Source organism: Anopheles merus, chromosome X, assembly GCF_017562075.2.
Source record: "Anopheles merus strain MAF chromosome X, AmerM5.1, whole genome shotgun sequence".
Classification (NCBI taxonomy): Eukaryota; Metazoa; Arthropoda; class Insecta; order Diptera; family Culicidae; genus Anopheles; species Anopheles merus.
Genome location: NC_054081.1, coordinates 16,609,861 through 16,633,559, shown reverse-complemented (window position 1 = coordinate 16,633,559; position 23,699 = coordinate 16,609,861). Strand labels below are relative to the sequence as shown.

Here is a 23,699-nt window from a genome sequence, read left to right as displayed (position 1 = left end):
GTTCGCGCACAAGGTTCAGTTTGCGAAATTTGGTGGGAGGGAAGAGGGCGAGAAATAGAGAAAAAGTAGAAGGACGGGATTATACAGTTTGATTTAAAACCGGCGGTATGTCACATTGCTCAAAAACGAGGGACGAGAGAGTTGATTTATCGGTCAGGGATGCAAAGAAAAACTCTCCGACCGCCAGAAGGATTGGTTCCGGAATTAGTTGTTTCCAATTAGAAAATAACATTCCACAATAACACAGAAATGTGGACGCAACACGGAGCACCAATCAAATAGGGACGGACAACAGTTTGAAGGAAGCGGATAGAGAGGATAGAGGATTGTGGGAGAGAAGAGAGCAATCAATCCGATTAGAACCGTTGTGAAAAATATTCGAGAAGACATAATCCTAAAGATGTGTCAGCGTGACAAGAGGCTGACACTCAGTGTGTTGTTTAATGTTGATTGTTTATGCGATTGTTTAATGTTGACATGTTGACCAAGCTATATCCTCGAATGGGTTCTTAGCGGTTCGTTCATTTCCAATCATTTCAGGATTTAATGCCTTAACCTTTAAGTTGGCAACCGGATACCCGGGTATTTTTTTCAACTTCGAACTGCAATAACTTTTGATTCATTGCTTTTATTGACCTGAAATTTTCCGTAGCCTCTCAACTTTTAATTTATGATTTTTGGTGCATAAGTTGTAATTTTAAATAGCCTGTAAGTATTTTATTTTGAATTTTTTTTAACTTTACCACGTAAGTTGGCAACCAGCATACCCGGGTATTCCATACATTTTGTATGGAGAATGACGTTTCTCTTTTTCCTCTTTTCGTATTGTGCTTATTTTCGAGTCAAATTCAAGCGATTCAAAATTTCAATTGACCGTTATTTTTATAATAAAATGAAAAAAACTTAATGAATAAATAAAGTAGAAGAGAATATATGGTCGGCATTACTTGCTTACAGCATTAAAATATAGAAAGCATTGTTTACCTATGAAAATCGTTAATTTTTTGCATCAAAACGTGTGGAATACCCGGGTATGCCGGTTGCCCACTTACGTGTGTAAATCTGGTTGCCAACTCTACGGTTAAAGGTTTGCAACGTTTGCCTGGCGTGGTGAGTGATTTGATGTCGATGAAGACTCGGTAAATGAAATCACCTCAACGTTGTGTCCTAGAGCATAATTAATGTATAAATCAATAAATGAATTCATCCATGCAATTATTGGGACAACTTGCACGAAGATGAGCAAAACAACGAAAAAAAGAAGTAGCAATTGGAACACTACGCAACAAGTTTCGGTCAGCTCGGATGAAAATAATAATAAAAAGAATCAATATAATTACAACAGGATGAAGTGCCGAAGACTTTGAAAAAAAGAGGGGAATAGTACGATGTTGCACTATTCTTACTTATACAATAAGATATGTAGGCACAGCAATCCTGTGAAGAAAAATGATATTACAACTAAACCATTCGCGCAACAAAAACAAACTAAGAAAAAAGAAACAACGAAAAGAGCAAGTACAGGAAAACGACAAGTAGGAAACGACAGTAACAGTAAAAGAAGGTAGAAAGTAAACGATCAAACGCGAGCACGGCCTCAAATAGCAATCCAAAAAAACAACATCACATCAAAACAGTAAGTAAAATATCAATCCAACTATCTGGCAAGCCTTGCTCGAACCGATCCGTCAGAAGGGAAGTCTTTGCTTTGGTTTGTTGTCTGTTGTTGTTTTGTTTTGTTTATAACATTTTTTTTTTTCTAGAGAGCGAACCATATACTGTTCTGTATGGTTTTGTATGGTTTTTAATGGCTTTAATTTGTTGGCGCGTATGCTGTTGCTTTTTAAAAAATAAATGAATAGAACAATAGAAGAAAGAGAAAAAAACACGTTTGGTGTTACGTTTTCGATCAGCTTTCGCTTACATTAAGGAAACATAACTGGCGATAGTGACTTGGTGGTAAAACAAAACAAACGCAAAGAAAGCGAAGGTTGTTGGCATGACGCATGACGGGCCGCCCGCTCCACACTAGTGCCGAGCGTGACCGTCCGGAGCGTTACGCGAAAGCGTAACGCTGCTCTAAATGTTTCCGCCACCGCCGACGCCGCCTCCATTTAAGGCGAACGTTTGCTTCGCATCAAAGTAACCGTACAGCGTATACGCGTTTGAAGTGTTTTAGAGTGGGCTACTCTTGTGAACAGGGAATACGTGAAAGATGTGTAAACACAGTCGGTTGTGTTGCATGGGTGGTTTGGGGAAAAGAGTGTCTACGTATGTATGCTACCTTCTTTTTCAGCCATGACTTGACGGATGCGGGCACGGATTTTGCGTCGATCGTCGTAGTTTGTGGTTGATTCCAGCTGAAAAGTACGAAAAGGAACATATTAGTGGCTGCGAACTGGAAGAACTGGAACAACTCCGCGCAGTGGGCACAGTTCGCTGCTACGTGGAAGAGACAAGAATGCAGATGAGATGGTGTAGCTATCTTACCAGCTGCTTCAGCACAGCTTCGTCCCAGTTATCCTCGAGAGTGTCAACGGTAGCTTGTTTTGAGCCGGCAGCACTGGGAGTGACGCCCGACGATTTGACCGTTTTTGTGGTGGTTGTGGTCGAAGATACCTTGGACACCTGCAAGTGGAGCGGAGTAAGGTGCGAGCATCAGTACACAGCCGCTGATGGAACTTCGTTACTCGATTCTACTACAAAGCAACAGGGAGCACGGAACACGGTACTGGCACGCAACACGCTAGCTTGACGACCGACTACGAAGTGACGGCATCTTATCAGAAAAGAGAGGCTCAGAAATTTTCTCTATCTGCTGCGCGCTCTTCCTATCTGTGTATGTTTTTAAAAAGCAAATCGTTTATCGGTTAAATACGATACGTCAGCGAAAGCTTCACATACTTTCCGACCCGTAATCAGACGATCGCTCTGCTCCATCTTACCATGCGCCTATCTCCCTAGCCGAACGCACCGGATACACCTATGCTGCCTAGGGTGCATTTACATTGACGCGGGATATTTTTAGACCTTCCTTCCCGCGTGGAGTGGCTGTGGCCGTGCTTGAAGAAGAGGGAAGATCGTGCAGGCCTGGGGGAGCATGAATAGAAGATCTTCTTGCTATCCGCCCCTACTACCTACACAAATCGCTTGCGGCACAAGCACGCGTGTGTTTCGAGCGGATGGGTCGAGCGTAGGGAGAGTTCGCCTGCGTATACGCCTCTAGTATGAACGTTTGTTCGTTGCGGCTATTCTTAGCACGGCGTACTGATCGCCGAAAATTGCAACGGACTCACATTACGTTAGTCTCACCATTGTGACGGTACAATTCAGCGATCTCATACAGAAACCCGGGACGTACTGCGGATGCAAAGCAATGTCTCAGGGTGTTGTTTTGCGGAGTATGCTGATAAGATGTGCTATGACATGTTCTCAGACGCTTTGTCCCCGGATTCTCCTAACATTCCAATCGAACCGTGGTGATCGGTTTTGTACTCCAGTTTCACTGGTATGCAATTAATGTGATCAGTGTAGCGCAGAATAACAAAGAGTACAGCCAGTCATGTGTACCTGACCAGCACGACAGCAAGGCAGAACGTACCAAGATGTGCAATTAGAGTGGGTTGAGATGTACCATTCAGAACCGGCAGGGCGTAGGAAACTTTTGGATAGCGTCCAAATGTCCTTAGATGGTCCGATTTCATGAGCGGACTTTGTCTCAAACCTCAAACCTGTCATTGGCGCGCACGGTGTGCGTCTCTCGCTCGCTCGCCCCCCTTCTTTCGCACTGTCAATGTTGTGCGGGGCATAAATCAGGGTCAGATGCGGCTGCGTAGGCGGTAAGAAGCATCGTAAATCTCATCGTAAATCACACATCTGTACTCGACTGCTGCAGTTGGATCGTAAACCGACTCGAATGTAATCAATGTTTCTTTGTTTTGATGTCACAATATTCCTTTATTCGGAATCTGCTGATCGAGACATCTGAAACTTCGTGGTTTCTCGTCTATGGCGTCTCTTATAGATAGATGATATGTTACACCATTGTTGATTAAAGTTTCACATTAGCCACGCTTGGGAGAGTCAACTCGGTGATCTATTGGATAGATGCGCTGGCTGCTACAAGGCCAGTAAGGTTTCGATTCTTCCAGCCAAAAGGATTCATTTTTCGTGCTATTATGTATACGTCTGCATGATGGTACAAGAGGTCGGTACCGCCAATCAGATGAAGAAATGTAAGCACACACATATATCTCGGCTGATTAATTAATGTTGATTCTAGATCCGCCATATGTTGCTACATTGAGGTGTTGTTACACGATCTCACCAGAAAATAAAAAAACCTCGCTGATAAACCTAAAGCGGCAGATACAGGCAGAATCGCGCTCGTGTTAAAAATTCAAACGGATCACCAATGATGGGACCTATTTTTTCACACCGCAAACCCGATGTTGCAATACGACAGAAAGTGTGTTGTGGTGTGTGAATTTCAATATCTTTGGGTGCCCCCCCCCCCCCCTGCACAATGCCATCGAGCCATCCGCCGGCGCGAAAGACACCCTAACAGCGGCCTATCGCGGCGATGAGTAAAACCGAATCCGTCAGTAGGTGGTTAAATGTTTGGTAGGTAAAAATAGGTACCAGGATCGACGAATTTTCATAACCGCGGTATGTGCTCGGGGGACGTGCGCTATTCGGGCGACCGGAACGCATCGCATCGGTATTCGGTACCTTTGCGAGAAGGAATGCAGGCGTGATGGGTAAAACCGCACATATTTTTCAAGAACCGGCAGTGTACTTCGCATATGCAGGTCCGGTACGACACTTTGGCTGGTTTGAGCTGAAAAAAATGTGTGTGGCCAATGCACACACCCACACATATGTGCACAACTTGTAACATAACTGTTCCAGCAAAACATGGGCCGAGTGTAGTGGAATCCGAATGTAACAGCAATTCAGTAACGTAACGCAACGTAACGGGGTCAACCTTGCGCTACTCGAAACGCTAGATTTATGTCCGTTGTTTCTGTTGCGGAAAACACCACCCACCCTAAAAAGTGATGCTTTTTTTCGTCTGGTTCCCCTGCTCCCCGGTACGATAAATCCTTCACCCAATTTTGACGAATATCGAACTCGTCCATTGATCGGGCCAGCCGTGCACGAAACAGCAACCGATACGGGATGGAAAGCAACGATCCGGCCTGTTGCGAAGCGCGCCGGTGAAAATATTTTTGATCAGCAGGCGAGAGAGCATAACCTCTACCAAGGTTAGTAAATCATTCGCAGCGGTAACGCGCCGGTTTACGACTATAAATATGGCCGGGAATGGCAGCGTGCAATGCAGCTTGGCTCAGCTGCTCCAGTTGTCGCTACTGACAAATGGTCTGACAAGTCCACAGTGCCACGGAAGATAGTACAGCCTCGAGAGCACTAAGTAAACAGTGTCTTCGCGTCTCAAGCGAGAACTATTGTCTCGGACCAATTGCCTGTGGAGCATTTTCACAAATATTAATGTAGTTTTATTTTTGGCAACGCACTGCATCGCAGGGTGCATTCGGGCGCACGCAGCCACTGTTCCCCGCCATCGAACCAAAGATGGTACGGGGGAGTCGAGCAAGTGTGTCATTACAAGAAATTAATAGACCCACCCAAACCACCACCACTGGCTTGTGCGCACGGCTCGGCACGGCGGGCGGGAAAATTATGTAAATCTTGTTCTCCTGCTCCCCCTTTATGGTGTTTTTATTTACGCAATGTTTTGGTCGTTCCTTCGCACGCACCGGCCGTCGCTAGACGCACTCGAAACAATCGATACAGTATGATGGTCGCTCTGGCTGTACAGCTGAACGACAGGCAAAGAGTACAAGAACACTCCAACTTGAGCGGCGAGAACTCCGGCGTGAGCTCAAAATACCTCACCAATCTCTATTGGGGTGCCTTTTCGCAAGTGCTGCTGATCGACGGGACGGGGCAAACTCCCTCAAACACACACCGGTTGGTCCCACCATTCGCTCTATCGAACAGAGTGACACCGAGGCGACCAGACGAGAAGCGGCGGGGAAGGGCAACAGTCAACCCGCCAGAGCACATACACACACATAGGTTCGGGATTTTTTGTGGTGTTTTTACGAAACAGAAAATAAACTAGTGACCGTGTTGTGTCACTGTGTTACGCGCGAGAGTCGCCCAGAATACCGGCGGCTTGCGCAAAGCTTGCGTACGTGTACGAGGGAAGTAGTTCAGCTTTGGGCGAAAATTTGTACAGAGCGTGGACAGGGCTGGGAACAACATTCGGCCGTCTTTGTGTCTCCAGCCCGGACTTGGAGTCGGACACAAGTCACACACACACACACACACTGACCTGGCTGACCGAGGATGATTACAGCACAGCGACAGCACGGTTGACCCAGGCAGAGGGGTAAGATGGTGACACTTGACACTGTTTTTAGGAGCCAGCAACACGACCTGGGTGATGATTTGTCGAAGTGATCGACCCGCCGTAATCGATGTCCGATCGTGTACACTTTTGCCACAGATTCGATGCTCTCTCTCTCTCTCACACACACACAGCAAGGGTTTTGGTGACAACAGGCGCAGTACAGGTTGATTGTAGCCCGTTGTCTCACTTCCGGTTCACGGCGGTCTGGTCCTACCACCGAATGCTGCTGGGCGGTCCGACAGCGCACATGGAACGTTCAAACGAGCGATCACAATTTTCCGCCTATTTCTGGATGCGTTGATTGGAGCGTGCGGGCTGCTACCGTTGCGTGCGTACGTGCAGGAGAACTAGCACACGGTACCCGTGCGAAGCGCGTCAGAGGAGACACCACGAACTGAGCGGAAGGTATGCGCTATGTAACATCACTCGCTCAGCACCAGGTTCATGATTTCAAGTACATATGCACCTCGGTTTTGCACTCTTTCAGTACAACTGTACTGTGCGGTGCAAAGTTAAGCAACATCAGCAGTAGCAGCCGCAGCAGTACACTTTTCACGCACAACCCTTTACACGCTCACTTTCCTGATTTCCTACGACGCCCGGTGTTCGGCTGGTGGCCCTGGTACGTATGGTTTCTGGTCCGGACACCCACGGAACCGACGGTGCCTGTACACGATCTGCGATCAATGACGGGACGATGCTGAACTCCGACTGTTTCGGCGCAACTGCTGCTGGCTGTGTCGGGTACCGGCTCAGGCTGCCTATTACTGCGCCTGCTTCGCCGCGCGTCCGGCTGGTCTTGCTAGCAAGGTGCGCACGCGCGTAGAAGTGGTCATCCACCATTCGGCGCGCGCGGTTGCGTCGATTCACTTTCGTCATGTCGTTCTGAGGGCAAGCGATTTTTACTTCCGTTCAGCGCGACCCACACGTCCATCCAACCGGAGCGGAATTGTACTGCAGTGCTCTATTGCGAGTGCATCTACTGCCCGATAAACATGCAAAACTGCCATTACTTGCCTCGGAGCATAAGCGAACGAGTTATGCGCCACGCAGTCATTAGCAAACAAGACTGCGCATGTGCATGTCTAGGCATGGGGTTTTGATAATGTTTTGATGGCCGTCCTAACGTTCGGCTGTTTCGTCGTTCGTCAAGCAACAGTTTCTCTCGCACCGTAGCATCGATGGGGAGCGGACGAGAGATGCAGCGCATGCACAGCAATAAGGACGACCCACTCCCACACTGTCCGCGAATCGAACCTGCAAATCAATGGAACGTGTCGATCCAACTCAGTGCGCCAAGTAACTATTACAACAGCACCAAACTAGCCATTACACCGACGACGCTGTGGCCGCGCTGGACAGCGCTCACGATCGCTACGGCAGCTTGGTAGCGGACGCGCAAACGCGAAAACCTCCGCGCTAAACAACCATATATGGCCAGGCAACTACATCGCACTGGTTCGGCGTACTAGCATGTGGACAGCCGATGAGACGACAGCCAGAATGTTTCCGTCGATCGAGCGAAACTGTCCATCACGGCTGTGTGCGGCCAAAATGTATGGTTGGGGGGTAATCTTCCAGGGCAAGGGTTGGTCGATGTTTATTTTGTACGCAGACAACAACAACAACAAAAACGCAAGCACATTACAGAGTGCGTACGGCACGTGGTAGGTGCCGTGGTCTTAAATTTCAGCAACGGAGGAACGATCTTGTGGAGTCATTTTCCATTTATTGTGGCCTGATCTTGTATGTAAAAAAAACATTCCTCTCTCCTTGAATTCTGTCTAGCGCTGCTACACCTGTTTCAGATTTGCGTACTTTCAAACACGACTTCCGGGTTGGTTTGAAGATCACGCTCTGGCCGAGTGTACCGGCAGTTCTCAGACCACCCTATCCTCATTCTCGGCCACGTGTCCACCCCACAAGCGCACAACAATGACATGCGTCCAGGGATGGTCAAAGTACAGCCGATCCTGCGTGTCAAGCGGAAAACCCCCCATCTTTGTTCTTGACCTGTCCATATAGCACACACGCCGCCATCCCTGCACATCCGAACCGGGGCAACGGACCACCACTCCACCCACGAGCGGAACAGGGACGCGCGAAAATAGAACGAAACCAACAGAAACGCGCAGTAGTACCGCGAGCGTGCGAGCATTTGACACAATCGGGCGAACAAATCGGTGGTAAACAAACTGGTTCGTCCGGGTGATTCTGCGAAATCGGTCGATTGCTGCTAGCAGGGAATGTACGCATTTGGCTTTTCACCAACGCGATCGTCTTCATGTTCCAGCTAGGTCAACAGGGCCATGCTGTTTTGAGGGAATAGTTGCTATTGCCCAGAGCCGTAGATTAAACTGTATGGTGATCGATGGGTGACAGCTGTCGAAAGGGCGCGCACGAAAGTGTGGGCGATAGGCGGGATCGGAACGATACAAGCGGTTCACAAATCGCATGAAATCTTGCGAAGGTTAGGAAATCTTGCTGGTAGGAAAATTGTTTCGTTGACCAACTCCAATCGTACTGATCTGTTACGGCTAGGAGTTTGCTACTTCTGCCATCATCATCATCAGGAACTGAGTTCTATAAATAGACCAGCAAACTGTTTCGATTCCCCGTGAATTCCCCAGCTCCCTCTATCCCGCTATCTCCCATCAAGGGGTAAACATCAGCGAGTAATTAAGCAGTACTTTGATCATTTGAAGTACACACACACACACACTCGCTCTAACCTCTGGAAATTAGTGGGATGGCTCATCCCATCTAGCAGACTCGAGCAAAACCGTTAGGGTCATGGTCATTATGCAAATTTGTTTACCGCACGCGTGCGTTTAGAATCTTCCAAGCTAGTGATGGGTAAAGTGAAGATGGTCCGCCCAGCATTATCCGGAGTCGTCTGGAATTGGCCTTCGAAACAAAGGCAAATTCAAAGTATACGAAATAAATGCACAAAGTGAAAGACTCTGGACGACTACGGACGACTCCGGAGACTCCGGACAACTCCGAACGACTCCAGACAACTCCGCACAACTCCTTACGACTCCAGAGGACTACAGACGACTTTGGACGATTCCGAACGACTCCGCCCAAGGAACATTTTTAATTTTATGATAGTTTTGACGATATTGCTACGGTTATTACATTAAGTCTTCATTTTTCATTTGAATTTCGTGTATGGCCTAATAAGACTATAAGAAAACTGACTAAAAAAATGAAAGGGATCATCTACAGAACTCTGTTAAGACTACTAGTTAAAACCATTTCTAGACCTTTAAGATTTGAGGCGCAAATAAACTTTCAAAATTACAGCATATTGCTATGGATATGTACTTGAGATGGCAATGACGCATTGAATATGAAGTTGTAATAATGATTGAGAATTATTTAACCATTATTAAGTTATCTTGATATTTTTCCTGATCAAATCGCTCTCGTATGAGCAGAAATCCGTGCCAAGAAAAATTCGTTGTTGAAATACATTATAATAATTTGCAAAATATCAAAGCGCTTCAATAATATGCAAGATGCGAGATTAAGTTAAACAATACATTACTTCATAAAAAATGTTTGCATTTTTCTATTTGTTATGTAAACTATGAATTAGTTTATCAAAATATCAACATGGCTGACACATGTTGAACACCCAAATCAACAATCATATAATTAAAAATGGATTTTATTGGTTTAAGATCAGAAGGACTTTCCTGATCACAAATTCAAACGATTTGTAGTGCAATATGTGTGGCTAAGATCGTTTTAAACAACACATAGCTTGAAGACTCTCCGTGTACAGGCAGTGTCAGAGATACGCGTAACCTGGCACACGCATATTTACATAATTGCGGTATTAATTTATAGTTTTTTTTTTATATATTTATTTATATTTACAGTTTCAGTTTTATCCCCTGCATAGATTATTAGAATTAGACAGATATCTTATAATTTTAGCAAGGGGAGAACTTCAAGCAAAAGGAGAAGGAAAATAAGTATGTTATGGTTCAAAAACACAAAATATAACTAACGCAGAAGTTAGAAATTCTCGGATTATCCGCGTGTTGTGTTAATAGCGTATTTCAGGAACAACCTGTATAGTCTGTTCCAAGTTCGCTTCACCCAAGACTTAATATACATTTAATAGTCTTAAATAACAAGTATTTAATCGAGCTTAAGAATACGTTTACATGTTGAGCAAACCAGCCATCAAAAATCCAATCAAAGTTTTAACAGACAATGTTATAAGCGTCTTAGCCTCAAATAACAAGTCTTTAAAAGTGCTCAAGATAATGTTTAAAGGTTGATTGTTACGTATACAGGATGAAGCCAGGCATCAAAATTCCAATTTTAGTTTTAACAGACAGTGTTATAATCGTCTTGAGAACGTTTTAAAGGTTTAATAACTTTAAAAACTGTTATTCAAATCTTCAAAAGACATGTTAAAACTATGTGGCTTGGTGCACTCAAAATAAAGAATGCTTTAAGACCTGTTTATGTTTAAAGGGTATAAGAAATGTTTCTTGGATGGAAAACTCCGAATGACTCCGGAAAACTCCTAATAACTCCGGACGACCTTGGACGCCTCCGAGCGACTCCGAACGACTCCAGACGACTCTGACTTCGGGTGAAACTAGTGGTTTTCATTTTGCTGGAGTCGGAATCGGACTAACAATAGTGGGAATGGAATCGGAGTCGTGAGTGCGCTCCATAGAGCACATCGCTAATTCTGACGGCCTTCCAGACTTACCTTTTTGGTGCCACCACTGGCGGACGGGGCAGACGCTTCGCCCAGCATAGTGCCGGGCGAGGAAACCATCGACTCGACGCCGCTCATCAGCACTGAGGCGCCGAGAAACTTGTTCAGCAGTGCCCTTGCCTCCTGATCCTCGGCCGTATCACCCTGCTCCGTCACTGAGGGAGGGGAAAGATAATGGACAACCAACGTCAGTCTCAAAGTCGTTCCACTGAAAAAAACATCCAACCCAGAGACCACTCATACTCACCATTGTCCGCGTTGCTCATCCGCTGCAGCACGTCGCGCACGTCGACCACCTTGGACGTGTCGTTCAGGAAGGAGCGTACCTGGCGCGTCGTCGTCGTCGTCATGCTATGGGCCTCCTCCTCCTCCTGGTCGTACCCGTCGACCGAGCCGGACCGGACGGAGCACCCGTCGGTGGCCGGGGTCGAGGCCCGGCTCGACTGGCTCTGCTGGGCGGAGGAGCGCAGGATCAGGCCCGCCTTCGGGTAGGTGCGGGTCGCGTCCTGCGTCAGCGAGCCGGACGACTCGCGGTGTATGAAGCGCTCGGTCAGCTCCTTTACCGAGCCTTTGCGCACCACCTTCGCTTCCCGGCGGCCCGCCAGCTCCAGCCCGTCCAGCATCTCGAACTCTTCCGCGTGCGTGCCGGCCGCATCGATCGTTTCGGTTTTGCGCACGGCCGTCAGCTTGCCGACGCCATCAGCGTCGCCGAACGTGCCCGGCTCGCTCGTGTAGTGCGTGGTGCTGCGCTTGCCCATCGCCGGGCCCCCGTTCTCGGCGACCAGCGTCTCGGTGATGACGGTGCCACTGATCTTCGTGGTGGTGGCCGTATCGTCAGCCGGCGCCGGTGCCGCCTTCTTCTTCAGCGCCCGTATGCCGAACAGGGGCAGCCCGTTTTCGTCCGTCGGCCCGACGCCGTAGCTGGAGGTGATGCAGTCGGTCGTCGTCTTGGGGTCCTGGGACGCCGTTTTCGTCTGCTGCTGCTGCTGGTGGTAGCTGGACGAGGTGCTGACGACCTTGCGGCCGCCGGTGGCGCTCGCTGACGTCGTCACGCTCTTGAAGGTGCGCGTGTTCTCCGACGCCTTCTTCAGGATGTTGCTCGTCGCCCAGATCGGCCTGTCGTCAGCCTTCGTAGTGGGTGGTGCACGATCGGCCGTACCAGCCTTGCTGGCAAACCGTTCCGTTGTCACCGTTGTCGTCGTCTTCGCTGCTAGGTTTGTTGTGGATTTTCGGCCACCTTCCGCTTCGATGCTAGCCTGCCGCTTGGGTGCCACCGCATCGGTAGCATCGGCCGGTTCCGACTGTTTGCGGCCACCCAGCACCACCGAGGCACGCGTCGGGCTCGAGTCCTTTCGCTTGCCAGCCGCAGTGTCGCGCGTCGTGTTGACACTCTTGGCGGACGTTACGATCGTCTGTTTGGTCTGCGTCTGGCTGCCGGCAGACGTTGGCTGCTGCTGCTGCTCTTTCTGCTTCTTGACCACGCGAATCTGGGCGCGTATGCGACGCCGCTGCTCGTAGCCCGTCACCGACTCCAGCATACGCTCGAGCAGCTCCAGATCGAACATCTCCTCAATGGCGGGCGACGACCCGGTGGTCGGCTGTGCCTCGCCCGTGCTTGGCTTGCGCTTCGAGCCTGCGGTGCTGACCGCGGCAGCATTCGACGCCACCATGCGACCGTTTGTGTCGAGGCGTTTCAGCTCCACGCCGAACTTGGCGCTGCCGGTCGTGGTCGTACTGCGAGCCGACGCCGTCGTCGTCGTCGCCGTCGACATCATCGTCGAGGTCGTCGTCGTTTCGTGATGTGCGGCCGGGCCGTGATCGAGCGAGTCGCGTCGCTGGTTCGCGTTGATGTGCTCGAGCGACGCGACGGTGTGGTTCATGTAGGACGGTTTCGACTGATCTGCAGACGGCCGGTTCGCCGGCGTTGATGGAACCGGCACCGCTTCCCCTGCCTGCTTCAGCGACTGCTTGCGGAGCGTCGCGGTGGCCTGCGTTTCGGCCGCCTCCTGCGACGTCTGGCTGGTGTACTCCACCTGCATCTTGGACGAGGAGATGCGCTTTTCGAACAGATCCTTCTTGGTGGACACGACATCGCGGATGTAGGCGGGCGGACGGACGCCACTGCCACTGCTGTCCCGTCGGCCACCGGCCGAGCCTGTCGGTTTGCCTGCCTCCGCCGGTTCGGCCGGCCGCGGCTGCTCCACCTTCGTGATGGACGGCTTGCGCGGGGCCGATTCCTCCCGGACCGCGTGCTCCTCGCGCACCTTTCGCTCCGTCACACCGATATCCGTCAGCTTGACGTCGGCCCGCTTCGGCTCGGCCGCCGGCTGCGCCCTGGCACGCCGCTCCTCCCACACCGAGGGCCTGTTGAGGATGTCGCGCTGCCGTCCGCCGTCCGTCTGGCCCTTCTCGAACAGCTCCTTCGCCTTCTTGACGGCCTCGGTGCTGCGCAGCGTGATCGGGCTGGCGGCCGGTGCCCCGCCAGCCGGCGCCTTCTCGTACGGCTTGGCCATGGTCGCGGTGCGGTACCGGCTGGCAATGCTGCCCACCGACTGGGCCAGCTCGTCGCCGGGCGCCTGCTCCTCCACGAGGTGCCGGGCCGTGGTGCGCATCGCGTTCTTCACCAGCTCCGGCGACCTTTGCGGCACAAACTTGCCCGGCACGGATTCGCCCAACCCGCCGGCGGCGGCGGTTCGCTCCTGCTGGTCGGAATCATCTTCCTCCGCATCGTCGCGTGCGTCCACCGCCTGCGTCATGCAGCTCGCGAACCGGCTGACCTTCTCGTTCACGCTCAGCAGACACTCGTCGCCGTCGGCCACCTTCACCGGGCCATCGTCCGTGCCCGGCACGAACGGGCCGGACGTGCGTATCTTCTTCACCTCCTCGGCGGTCGAGATGAACTTCGTCACCTTGTCCGACACGCTCAGCAGACACTCGTCCGACTTGAGATGGTCGTCGAGGTCGTCGTACTCGGGGCGCGCGGCAAATCGCCCCATCGACGGTGGACGCTGACCGTCCCCGTTCGTGTCGGCCTGCAGGCGGCGCGCCTCCTGCGCAAACTTGTTCACCTTCTCCGTCACGCTCAGCAGCGACTCGTCGTCCTCGGTGACGCGGTCCAGGTTGGTGATGCGGGTGGCCTGCTGGGCCGCGCCCGCTTCCTGCTGCTCGTCCACCTCGGTGATCTCGCAGCCCACGTACTCGCTGGTCGCCTCCTCGAAGATGGGGATCGTGCTGACGCGCTGGTTGCGGGCCGGCCGCCCGCCGGCCGCCTCGTCGTCCGGCTCCTGGACCGCGTCCGGGTAGCGCGGCTTGCCCGCGTCCTCCGTGTCGGGCGACACCGGTATCGGCACGAGCTTGTTGGGCGTCGGCTCGCGGGACGATTTCGCCAGCTGGATGTCGATCACCACGTTGTCGAGGCTGTCCGAGCCGGCGGTCGGTTTCGTCGCGAGATTGATCGTCTTGGTGGCGACGTGCTTGACCGGGCGCTCCACCTTCCGCCCGCCGGTGGCCGATTTGAGCGTCGCGCTGGCTGTGGTCACGTTGGTGGCGTCGCGTGCCACCGCTGGCTGGTGCCGGTGCGTGGACGCGCTCGTCGCCCGCAGATGGTTGTCGCTGGACGAGCGGGTGTAGCTCTTGCCCGACCGGGCGGCCCCCGTCGTGCGGTACACCGGGGCCGAGTCCTTGCGATCCGTGTGGCGGCAGCACGCCGTCCCGGTGACGCTCATCTCGATCACGCTCTCCACCGTCTCCTCCACCTCGCTGTTGTCCGAGAGGCCGGTGTCCTTGCTCGATTCGGGGTCCGTCTCCGGCTCGGCGGCCTGCGGGCGGTGCGGCTGCCGGCCGGTCGGCTTCGGTTCCTCCGCAGGGTGCGGTTTGCCGGCGGTCGGTTTGCGCGGCGACTCGATCTTGATCTTGGCCACCGTGATGTGGTTCGGCTTCTGCTGGGCCGGCTGCGCCGCCCGCCGCTTGTCCGGGCTGGCGGTCGTGGCCGGCTGCGCCCGCCGCTTGTCCGGTGCGGCCAGGTCGGCCGCGCGCCGCTTGATGTCAAAGTCGGACGAGCTTTTGTTGGTGATGACGCGGCTGTTGGCGACCGAGGTCGCGCGCCGATCGAACTTCGTGTCGGACGACTGCTTGGTGAGCACCTTCTCGTGGGTGCGCGACGCGGTTGTCTTGGTGCGCACGGCCTCGTGCGACACCTCCAGCACGGGCAGGATGGTGATCTCGGCGACGGAGATGTTGCGCCCCTCCTGCTTTTGCTCCACCAGTATGGTGGCCTTGCTGCGCGCCGTTTCGGTGGAGTGTTCCTTGCGCGCGGGCGACACTTCCTTGCGCCCGGCCGGCTGCTCCGACGTGGGCGTGCCGCGTACCGGTGAGCCGTCCTTGGGCGTGGCAGGCGACCGTGCTGGGGAACCATCCTTGGCTGGTGATTTTCTCGCCGGAGACAACTCTTTCGACGGCTGCTGCGCGGGCGCCGGGGTCTCCTTCGCGATGGGCGAAATGTCCCGGGACGGAGCCTTGCGACTCGGCGACGACCGTTCCTTGATTGGCTCGCTGGGGCTCGGTTCCTTCGCCGTGCCGGACGATTTGCGCGTCGGAGAGCCATGCTGGGCGGACATTTTGCGCACGGGGGACGGTTCCTTCGCGTTCGACGTCCTGCGGCTGCCAGCGGACACCTCCGCCACCAAACTGTCCCGCTCGTCCGCCAGCACGCCCATCGTTTTGCTCTCCATCGATTTGATCTCCTGCTCGATCTTTTTGCGCTGCTCGCGCAGCTCCGAGCGGGACTGCTGCACCGTCACCGTGTTGTCGTAGGTGCTGAAAATGCTCTTCGCCTCGGTGCGGCCGTCCTCCTCGGCCGGGCGGTTCGGCATGCCCAGTATCTTGCGGCACCGCTCCTCGTACGTCTCGCTGCGCACCAGCGGCGGTTTCGCTGCGCCACGCGCCTTCGCTCCATCCACCTCCTGGTGGTCGCAGGCCGGCTGCTCCTGTCCACGGCTTGCCGTCACGCTGGCACCTTTCGTAGGTGAGGTGGCGCGCGAGCTGGCCGGCACACTGCCCGACATCTTGCGTGGGCTCGGTGAACGTTGCTGCTGCTGCTGCTGCTCCTCCTGAAAGCCGGACACCTTACGCTCCGAGGTGAAGGTTGAGCGCATGTAGTCCGGTTTGGTGTCGGGCTCGGGTCGGGCCGGCTGAACCTTTTCCGGGCTGGTGCTCGAGCGCCCGGTCAGCGTCGCATTGGAGCGCATCGAGCGCACGCTGCCCGTCGGCGACACGGACCGCAGCGAGCGGGCGAACGAGTCGTGCGCCGCATCCACCTCCACGATGATTCGCTGCTGCGTGCTGGTCTTTGTCACCGACGACGACTGGTTGGCCTTCTCCTGCCGTATGAGCTCGCTCGAGCTCGCCGCAGCGGCGGTTGGACGGCCCACGGCTCGGCCCACGCCTTCCTGCTGCAGCACCGCCACCTTGGCGGTGGACGTGAAGCGGTCCCGCTCGCTGCACTCGCTCGCGCCGACCCCGTCGGCCGGCGGGGCGATCTTTTCGTACGTGCGCGTCGTCACGGTCGTCCCGTCGTCTAGCTGCTTCGTCTCGGTGATCATCTTGGTGGTCGTGTTTACCATCGTTTCCTCGCGCTCCACTATCCGGCCGGAGCCCTGCGCCAGCCGGAACGCTTCCCGCACGCGCTCGGGATCCTTGGACAGCTCCTTCGGGGCGGCCCGCTCGTCGCGCTGCTGCTCGCTGGCCGTGCGCGACTCTGTGCTGCTGGCCGCGGTGGCGGTCGCGTTGCTGAAATGATCCGCGCTGAACTCGAGCGGACGGTCCGTGCCACGGTCCATCCCGTCGGTGGCCGGCCGGCTCGCCGTGTCGCCACCGTTCTGCTGCTGGTAGACGACCGAGCGCGTCGAGCTGACCGAGGTGGTGGTCGAGCGGGTCGACCCGGACACGGTGCGCTGCCCGTGCTCGCCCTCGACCACACTGTCCTCCACCAGCACGGTGCTGGACTGGTCGCCCTTGCTGTGCACAAAGTTGCTGCCGTCGCCGTCAAAGTGCTCGCTGTGCGACTCGAGGTTTTGGCCCGCGAACGCGGTCCGGCCGCCGTCGATCTCCTTCGTGCCCTGGGTGGTGGCGGCCGTCCGCACCGTGTGCGTCTTGCCGTCCTCGCTCATCTCCTCCGACGTGCGGATCTGCCAGCCGCTGTTGTCTGCCGGCAGGGCCATGCTGCCGAATCTGCAACGTAAACCGCGACGGCAAACATGACGGTGAGCAATTGTGGGCTGCACAAACTCGCCGCCGGTGAGTGCTTACCTGGTTGGGCTTTCCGAGTCGCGGATCTCCTTCGTCTTGAAGCTCTCGAAGCTCTGGTCGACGAGCGAGTCGCCATGGCTGCCCGTCACTGTGCTCTTCTTCAGGCCGAACGTTGCGCTCGCATTATCCATCAGGAAGTAGGGCGGACTGCTGTCGTTGCTGGCGTAAAAATCCTTCAACCGCTGCTCGCGCAACTTGTACATATACGCCCGGATTTCTTTCTTGCGCGAAAAGTCCTCCGCCTGTTGCCACTGTGACCGGTAGTGGGGATAGGAAAAGAAAAAAGTGGGTTTGAAAACAAAACAAAGGTTAATAATGGCTTAAATTCCGCCTCACCGCTCTAAGAGTCATGCATGGGAAGAGCAAAACATGCTGGAAATCGAGCAAACCAAGAGGCGTACGCACCCACACGAAAGTTTAAGCAAGTGATAGCACGTCACCGAAACAACGTTATACCTAAGGTAACCTGCTGTCGCAACGAGGGTGGAGATCTGGTTAGTAACCAGCCGGAGGTCCTCTCGGATCGGTCCAGTCCGGTTTCGTGGTACAGTCGTCAACTCATACGACTTAAAAACATGCCCGTCATAGGTTCAAGCCCCGAATGAATCGTGTTCACATACGTAGGACTTGACTATCTTCCTATGCTAATCAATAAGTCATTAAAATCCAAGTTCATTAGTGGTACAGCCAGGCATTGACCGACAGCGGTTGTTAAGGAAGAAGAAGAGGCCCACACGCAAAGGGATCAGTATTTTGATGTACTACTCAAAGACCTCAGTTCGTTTAAATATTCGTTTAAGTTGAGGTGTTTGAGTTGAAGCTCCATTGGAAACCCAAAAAGTTATCCATCGGCTGAAAAATAACAAGGCTCACGGGACCGTCGGAAACGCAGCTGAACAGGTCTAGAATGAAGGCCCACGAAATTCATCAAATTTTTACTGAGGTGTGGGATAGCGAATCGATGCCTTGTGATTGAAATCTCGGCATCATATGCCCCATATATAAGCAAGGAGACAGGATGGACTGCAACAACTACAGGGGTATTACGGCGTTGAATACCGCCTATAAAATATTCTCCAAGATCCTTCAGAATCGTCTTGTCCCTCACGTCGAAGAGGTAGTCAGAAACTATCAAAGAGGATTCCAAAATGGAAAAGCTACCACCGACCAAGCCTTCACCATGCGGCAGATCTTGGAGAAGATGGTCGAATACAGATACGACAACTACCATTTTTTCCTTGATTTCAAAGCTGCATATGATAGCATAGCCAGAATAAAACTATACGACGCTATGAGCTCTTTTGGAATTCCTGCCAAACTGATAAGGCTAATTAGAATAACTATGAATATCGTCAGTTGCCAAGTTAATGTAGTTGGAAAAATCTCAGGGCCTTTTGCTACTTGGCTCTAGAGAGGGTCATCCGGAACTCGAGGATGGAGATTTCGGGAACCATCTTCCATAAGTCAACCCAGATCCTGGCATACACTGATGATATAGACATCATTCGTCTGCTGCTCTCCTATGTAGCAATTGCCTACCACGGAATCAAGCAGGTGGCAAGAAACCCTCAGATTGCAGATGAACGAGGTAAAAACCAAACTGATGGTGGCAACATCAGTGGACCTATCAATAAATTATTCAAGGCTACCGTGACTTTCAGACGGGTGAACACCCTTTTGAAGCCGTCCTGGAATTCACCTATCACTGGTCAAAGGTCAGCAACGTTAATAGCAAGGTAGCTGAGTTTCTGGTTGCCAACCGGTCATTGTACAGGATGAGACTATATAGCACCTATGTAGTACCGGTACTCACATACGCCTCTGAGACATGGACACTGTCCAAATCTGACGAAACCCTCTTAGCCGCGTTCGAGAGGAAGATGCTCAGAAGGATACTTGGCCCCGTATGTGTGGAAGGACAATGGAGGAGTCGTTATGACGACTAACTCACTGTCGTGCAGCTTATCTAGCTTGCCAGGCTTTGGTGGGCTGGCCAAGTTTGTTAATACTGCATCTCACTGTCGAATAAATCAAATTGCAACTCATATCCTAATGCAAACTGTCGCTCTTTGCATTCTACATGCCACATTCGTATGGCTTAAAGCAATCTTGCTGCAAATGCGTTCCATCTACGTAACCGTGGACCAGTTGTCTAAAGAATCTTGGCCATTTGGTTCATTAGCATTAACACACACACTCCAGCACCTACCTTCCGACGACCGAAGAGTGCCCACGTCCGTTTTACGCCCATGTACGCTTCGGATTTGCTTCCAAAATCGGATCAACCCCAATAACACACCGAGAAGGATATTCTTGCTTATCGCAACAAGAGCTCGCTTTCTTGATGAGCTCGCACATACACACACGCTGCCAAATTGGGGTGTGTGTGCCAGAATTTATTGCCTCATTTTCGCTGCTCAATATCAGCTCGGAAAGGTTGTGCGAGTTTCTGTTGTGCTGGGTTTTTAACCCTCCATCTTAAGCACAACACACACACACTCAACGAAGTGTTGGGGCGCCTTTTATGGCGCGTCGTTCAAGTTTCCAAATAGAAGCTTGACAGCAGCAGTTGTTGCACGAGAAAAGGGTGGATACGAGGAGGGGGCGGGGGTGGGAATAAATCGCTACGTGATTTGTACCACCGGCCACTTTAAGGCGCTGCGCCCGCGCTTTCATTAAATTCACCCAGCAGCTGCAGATGTATCTTCATTAGGCATCGCCGAGTTGAAATATCTCAATTTAGCTTTAATTTGTTGCTTGCGGTGCCGGGGTGGGGTAGGAGGTTTTTATTTGGTGTAAACGATCGCGGGTTTTATTTGGTGCAAAGAAAAATGGTTTTGGCTTAGCTAAAGTGTTTAATAACTGCACATAACTCTGCAATGCAACTAAACATTGTAACAAGACGCCATCGCAGGTTTTTTTTTAATCAGACAACCCAAGGGTGACAGCAACACGCAAACGTATTTTGCTCGTAGGTGTGCGCTTTTGCAACAAACAGCACAGCCAAAAACATATACTATCCCCTTGCTCCCCAGTGTTGTGGTGTGGGTCAATTCACTCGCCTTCGTCAGTACCGAAAAAGGGGTGCACACCGAAAATGGGGCTGTGCGAGACTTCACATCTGCCTAATATGGTGCGCACACTATATTATATAGAGAATACATTTCGAAAAAACAAAACACACACACACACGCATTCACACCAAATGGCACCAATTGGTCGCTGCCCGGTTGGTTTTGCCGCGTATGGGCAAAACTTCTTCGGTGACCCACCCTGCCCGGTTAGCATCATTCGAGCCGGTGGCGGGGTGACGAGCAGTGGGTAAGGCAAATTTTGAAATTAATATTCTAGCTGCTAGCTGCTATTTGTTGTTCAATGTGACAATATGGTCATATCAGAAACGAGAAAATGGGAGGTCTAGGTGATGGGAATAACCCCTCAAAAAGCGTTAGTCATTTCAGATGGGTGGATAAGCTGGAATGGCTAATTAAATCTTTATCTCACACTCTAATGCAGCCTTGCCACGAATGTTTAAGCAGGAGCAATCTAACCCATGATGTTGCTTTTGTTTTAAGTAATTTTCACATTTTTTATTTTGCATCTCTCAAAATTACTTGGAGTGAACTAATTAAATAATTAAATAATTAGCTCATACTCTAAGATTTAGCGAAAAACTACTGCGAGGGAGCTATTGGTCGACATGGATAGTTTACTCACCCACTGAGATTGTACTGTGAAAAGGGTTGTTTAACTCATGCATGATGTTATTCCCTGCTAGATAGTTACTAGTTGACCAGAAGGGTTAAATCGCTAGAAAACTTTAAATAGGAAAAGTGCGATTCAGCTGACAAATTGTTAATTGTATTTTACAGGGCTTACCGGGCCAATATCGTGTGATATATTGAAAAAAAAACTTTCTCTTTTAGTACACACCAAAGTCTACTACACGCGTTAAGCCTGAGTTACAGTTCCAGTGAAATTTAACGTGAAATTTTGGGGACTTCAGCTGTATTTAATTGAATATTGATTAGAACATGGCTTATTCTACACTAAAAAAGGATATTTTATTCCTCAACAATTTACACTATAAAACACATTTAAATAAGCGCGAATTATATTGACCAAACATCGATGAAATGATGAAACAAAATAAATTAAAATTATTGGTAATTTTTTAAACAAAATGTGAATGATACTGTGTATGTTCAAGTAAACGCCACTCAACGCAGTAAATCATAAATAAATTTGCCAGTATTGCGTAATTAGTTCTGCAAAACAAACCGTGCTGAATCTGACGGTTGTCCAATCGCAATCGACGATTTAATTGTTCAGTTAGACAGTGTAGCTTGCACCATGTGCCGGGTGAACAAGTGGTAGACTGTAAATGTGTTTCTTGCCGGCCATTTAATGGATTATTTCTAAAATGTTCAATCCTCAAAAGTGCTATTAACTGACAAAGGATTTTATTACCAACTACTATCGTTACAGAGACTCTCCGCCGGAGTGTTAATTACTAATCGATTTGTTTTCACTTGGAAGAATTATTCCGCTTATGAATGTTTTATATTAATTACTGCTCAGAGTAAAGAGTAGACTCACTCAGCCAGGTCGGGAAAGCGCTATTGATCTCATTAATGATTTAACTCCCAGTGTGTGAGTTGTTAGTAGGAGCGAAGAGTTAAAACACCCAGTGAAGTCTACCACTCAAAAGAGTTGTTTAACTCACGAAAGCTCCAATGAACATTGGTAGGTCAGCTGCTAATCACCGTTAAGAAATAAGTCTCGAATGGGTAGCAAAACTTTTCATGCTGATTTCTTTCAACTCATCTGCTGCAACAATTTAGCTCGATCGCGTACAGTTTGACTCAGTACGCCCATCACTAGCCTGAACACGGGTAGGTTCATGTTTCGCCCCCAGGGTTTGAACCCTCCAGCGCGTATGTGTGTCCGTACAAATACGTCAATCACGTGTACGACTAGCCCGATCGACGGTACTCGAACACGGTACAGCGCTTGCATCATTGCTGTGCAGTGGTGGGCGTTGGTTCAAGACTTCCCGCGACAGACTTTTTTCAGCATCAGTTGCTTTCCAGCACTACCAACCTCTACAAGCGAAGGTGTGTTAGAGGGGGAAAACATCGTGTAAGAAGCGCTTTCAGACAACAACAAAAAAGCAAGAGAAGAAAAACATAACTGACTAGAGGCAAAAATAAAACATTTCGAATTTATTAATTTATCGATCGGGAGCTGCTCCAGACAATCCCAACCATGCTGTGAGCTCTCCTCCACAGACAAACGAGCGCATTATTATCGCATCCCTCCCTCCAACCCCCGTCCCTTTGCAGTGGTGGCTATTTTTAAACACTGATTGAAAAACATATTTTCACAACTACACAACACGCTCGGTGCGCAACCGAATGTGTGTGCCCGCGCGCTGTGCTGTTTTGTTTTCCCCGTTCGTCGAACTTTCCCGCCCGGGAGGATCCGGAAGCGAGCGGTTTTTACTTTCCAGATGGATAGGCCACCATCCGGCCAATGCTGGCGCTAGGTGCCAATGAGGTGAGCAAACCCACAGAGCTTCGCCCACTGAAGCGTACCCGTGGCGCGTTCTGGGCCATGCTTGCGCCGTTTCGCACCGCGCTACGGTGTGAGCGATAGCGAGCCTAAAACAACACAGGCACAGTAATCACACCACCGCAGTAGTTTCGTCCGGGCCTGCCAGTTAGATTGAACATTTCCCCCTGCAACCCTCGGTACCGCGCCCCCGCACCAATGGGTTCCGGCTGGGATGCGCTGAATCGACATAATTGTTGATTAATGCTACGATTCGTAGCGTAATGTTGCGTTCGTTCGTTTTTTTTTCTCTCTCTCTCATCGCGGCAGTTGTTCTCGAAGGGGGCGGCCGCCTGGCTGGACACCTGGCGTCATTGCCTACTCCCCCACAGCGGGCAGGAGGAGGGGGAAGAGGGGGCAAGAAATTCCACGCCGTACACCGTGAAACACACCGGAGTACGAACAAACATTTTTGCCCATTTCGCGCTACTTGTGCGCGGCTCACACGCTCGGCTTCCCTTTTCTGTCCGTTATGCGCACAGCCACAGCCACAAAAACACAAAAAGCATTAAACTTTCATTCCGTGGAATATGTTGCCGCCTTCGGCATCAGCGAGAAAGGGAGAGCAAAAAGGCCGCAAGAATCTCTCTA

General features: G+C 51.3%; 1 protein-coding gene across 7 annotated transcripts in view; it reads right to left on the bottom strand.

Moving 5' to 3' along the window:
• The window catches only part of LOC121597475 (smoothelin-like), a 54,491-nt gene that overhangs the window by 13,356 nt on the left and 17,436 nt on the right, over positions 1 to 23,699 (bottom strand). For all 7 annotated transcript variants that reach the window (XM_041923268.1, XM_041923284.1, XM_041923277.1 and 4 more), the window contains 5 exons: positions 17,496 to 17,746; positions 11,437 to 17,417; positions 11,181 to 11,344; positions 2,491 to 2,628; positions 2,285 to 2,360 (listed from right to left, as the gene is read on the bottom strand). In XM_041923268.1, the coding sequence (XP_041779202.1) occupies positions 2,285 to 2,360; positions 2,491 to 2,628; positions 11,181 to 11,344; positions 11,437 to 17,417; positions 17,496 to 17,746 (6,610 nt within the window). The remainder of the gene's footprint in view (positions 1 to 2,284; positions 2,361 to 2,490; positions 2,629 to 11,180; positions 11,345 to 11,436; positions 17,418 to 17,495; positions 17,747 to 23,699) is intronic.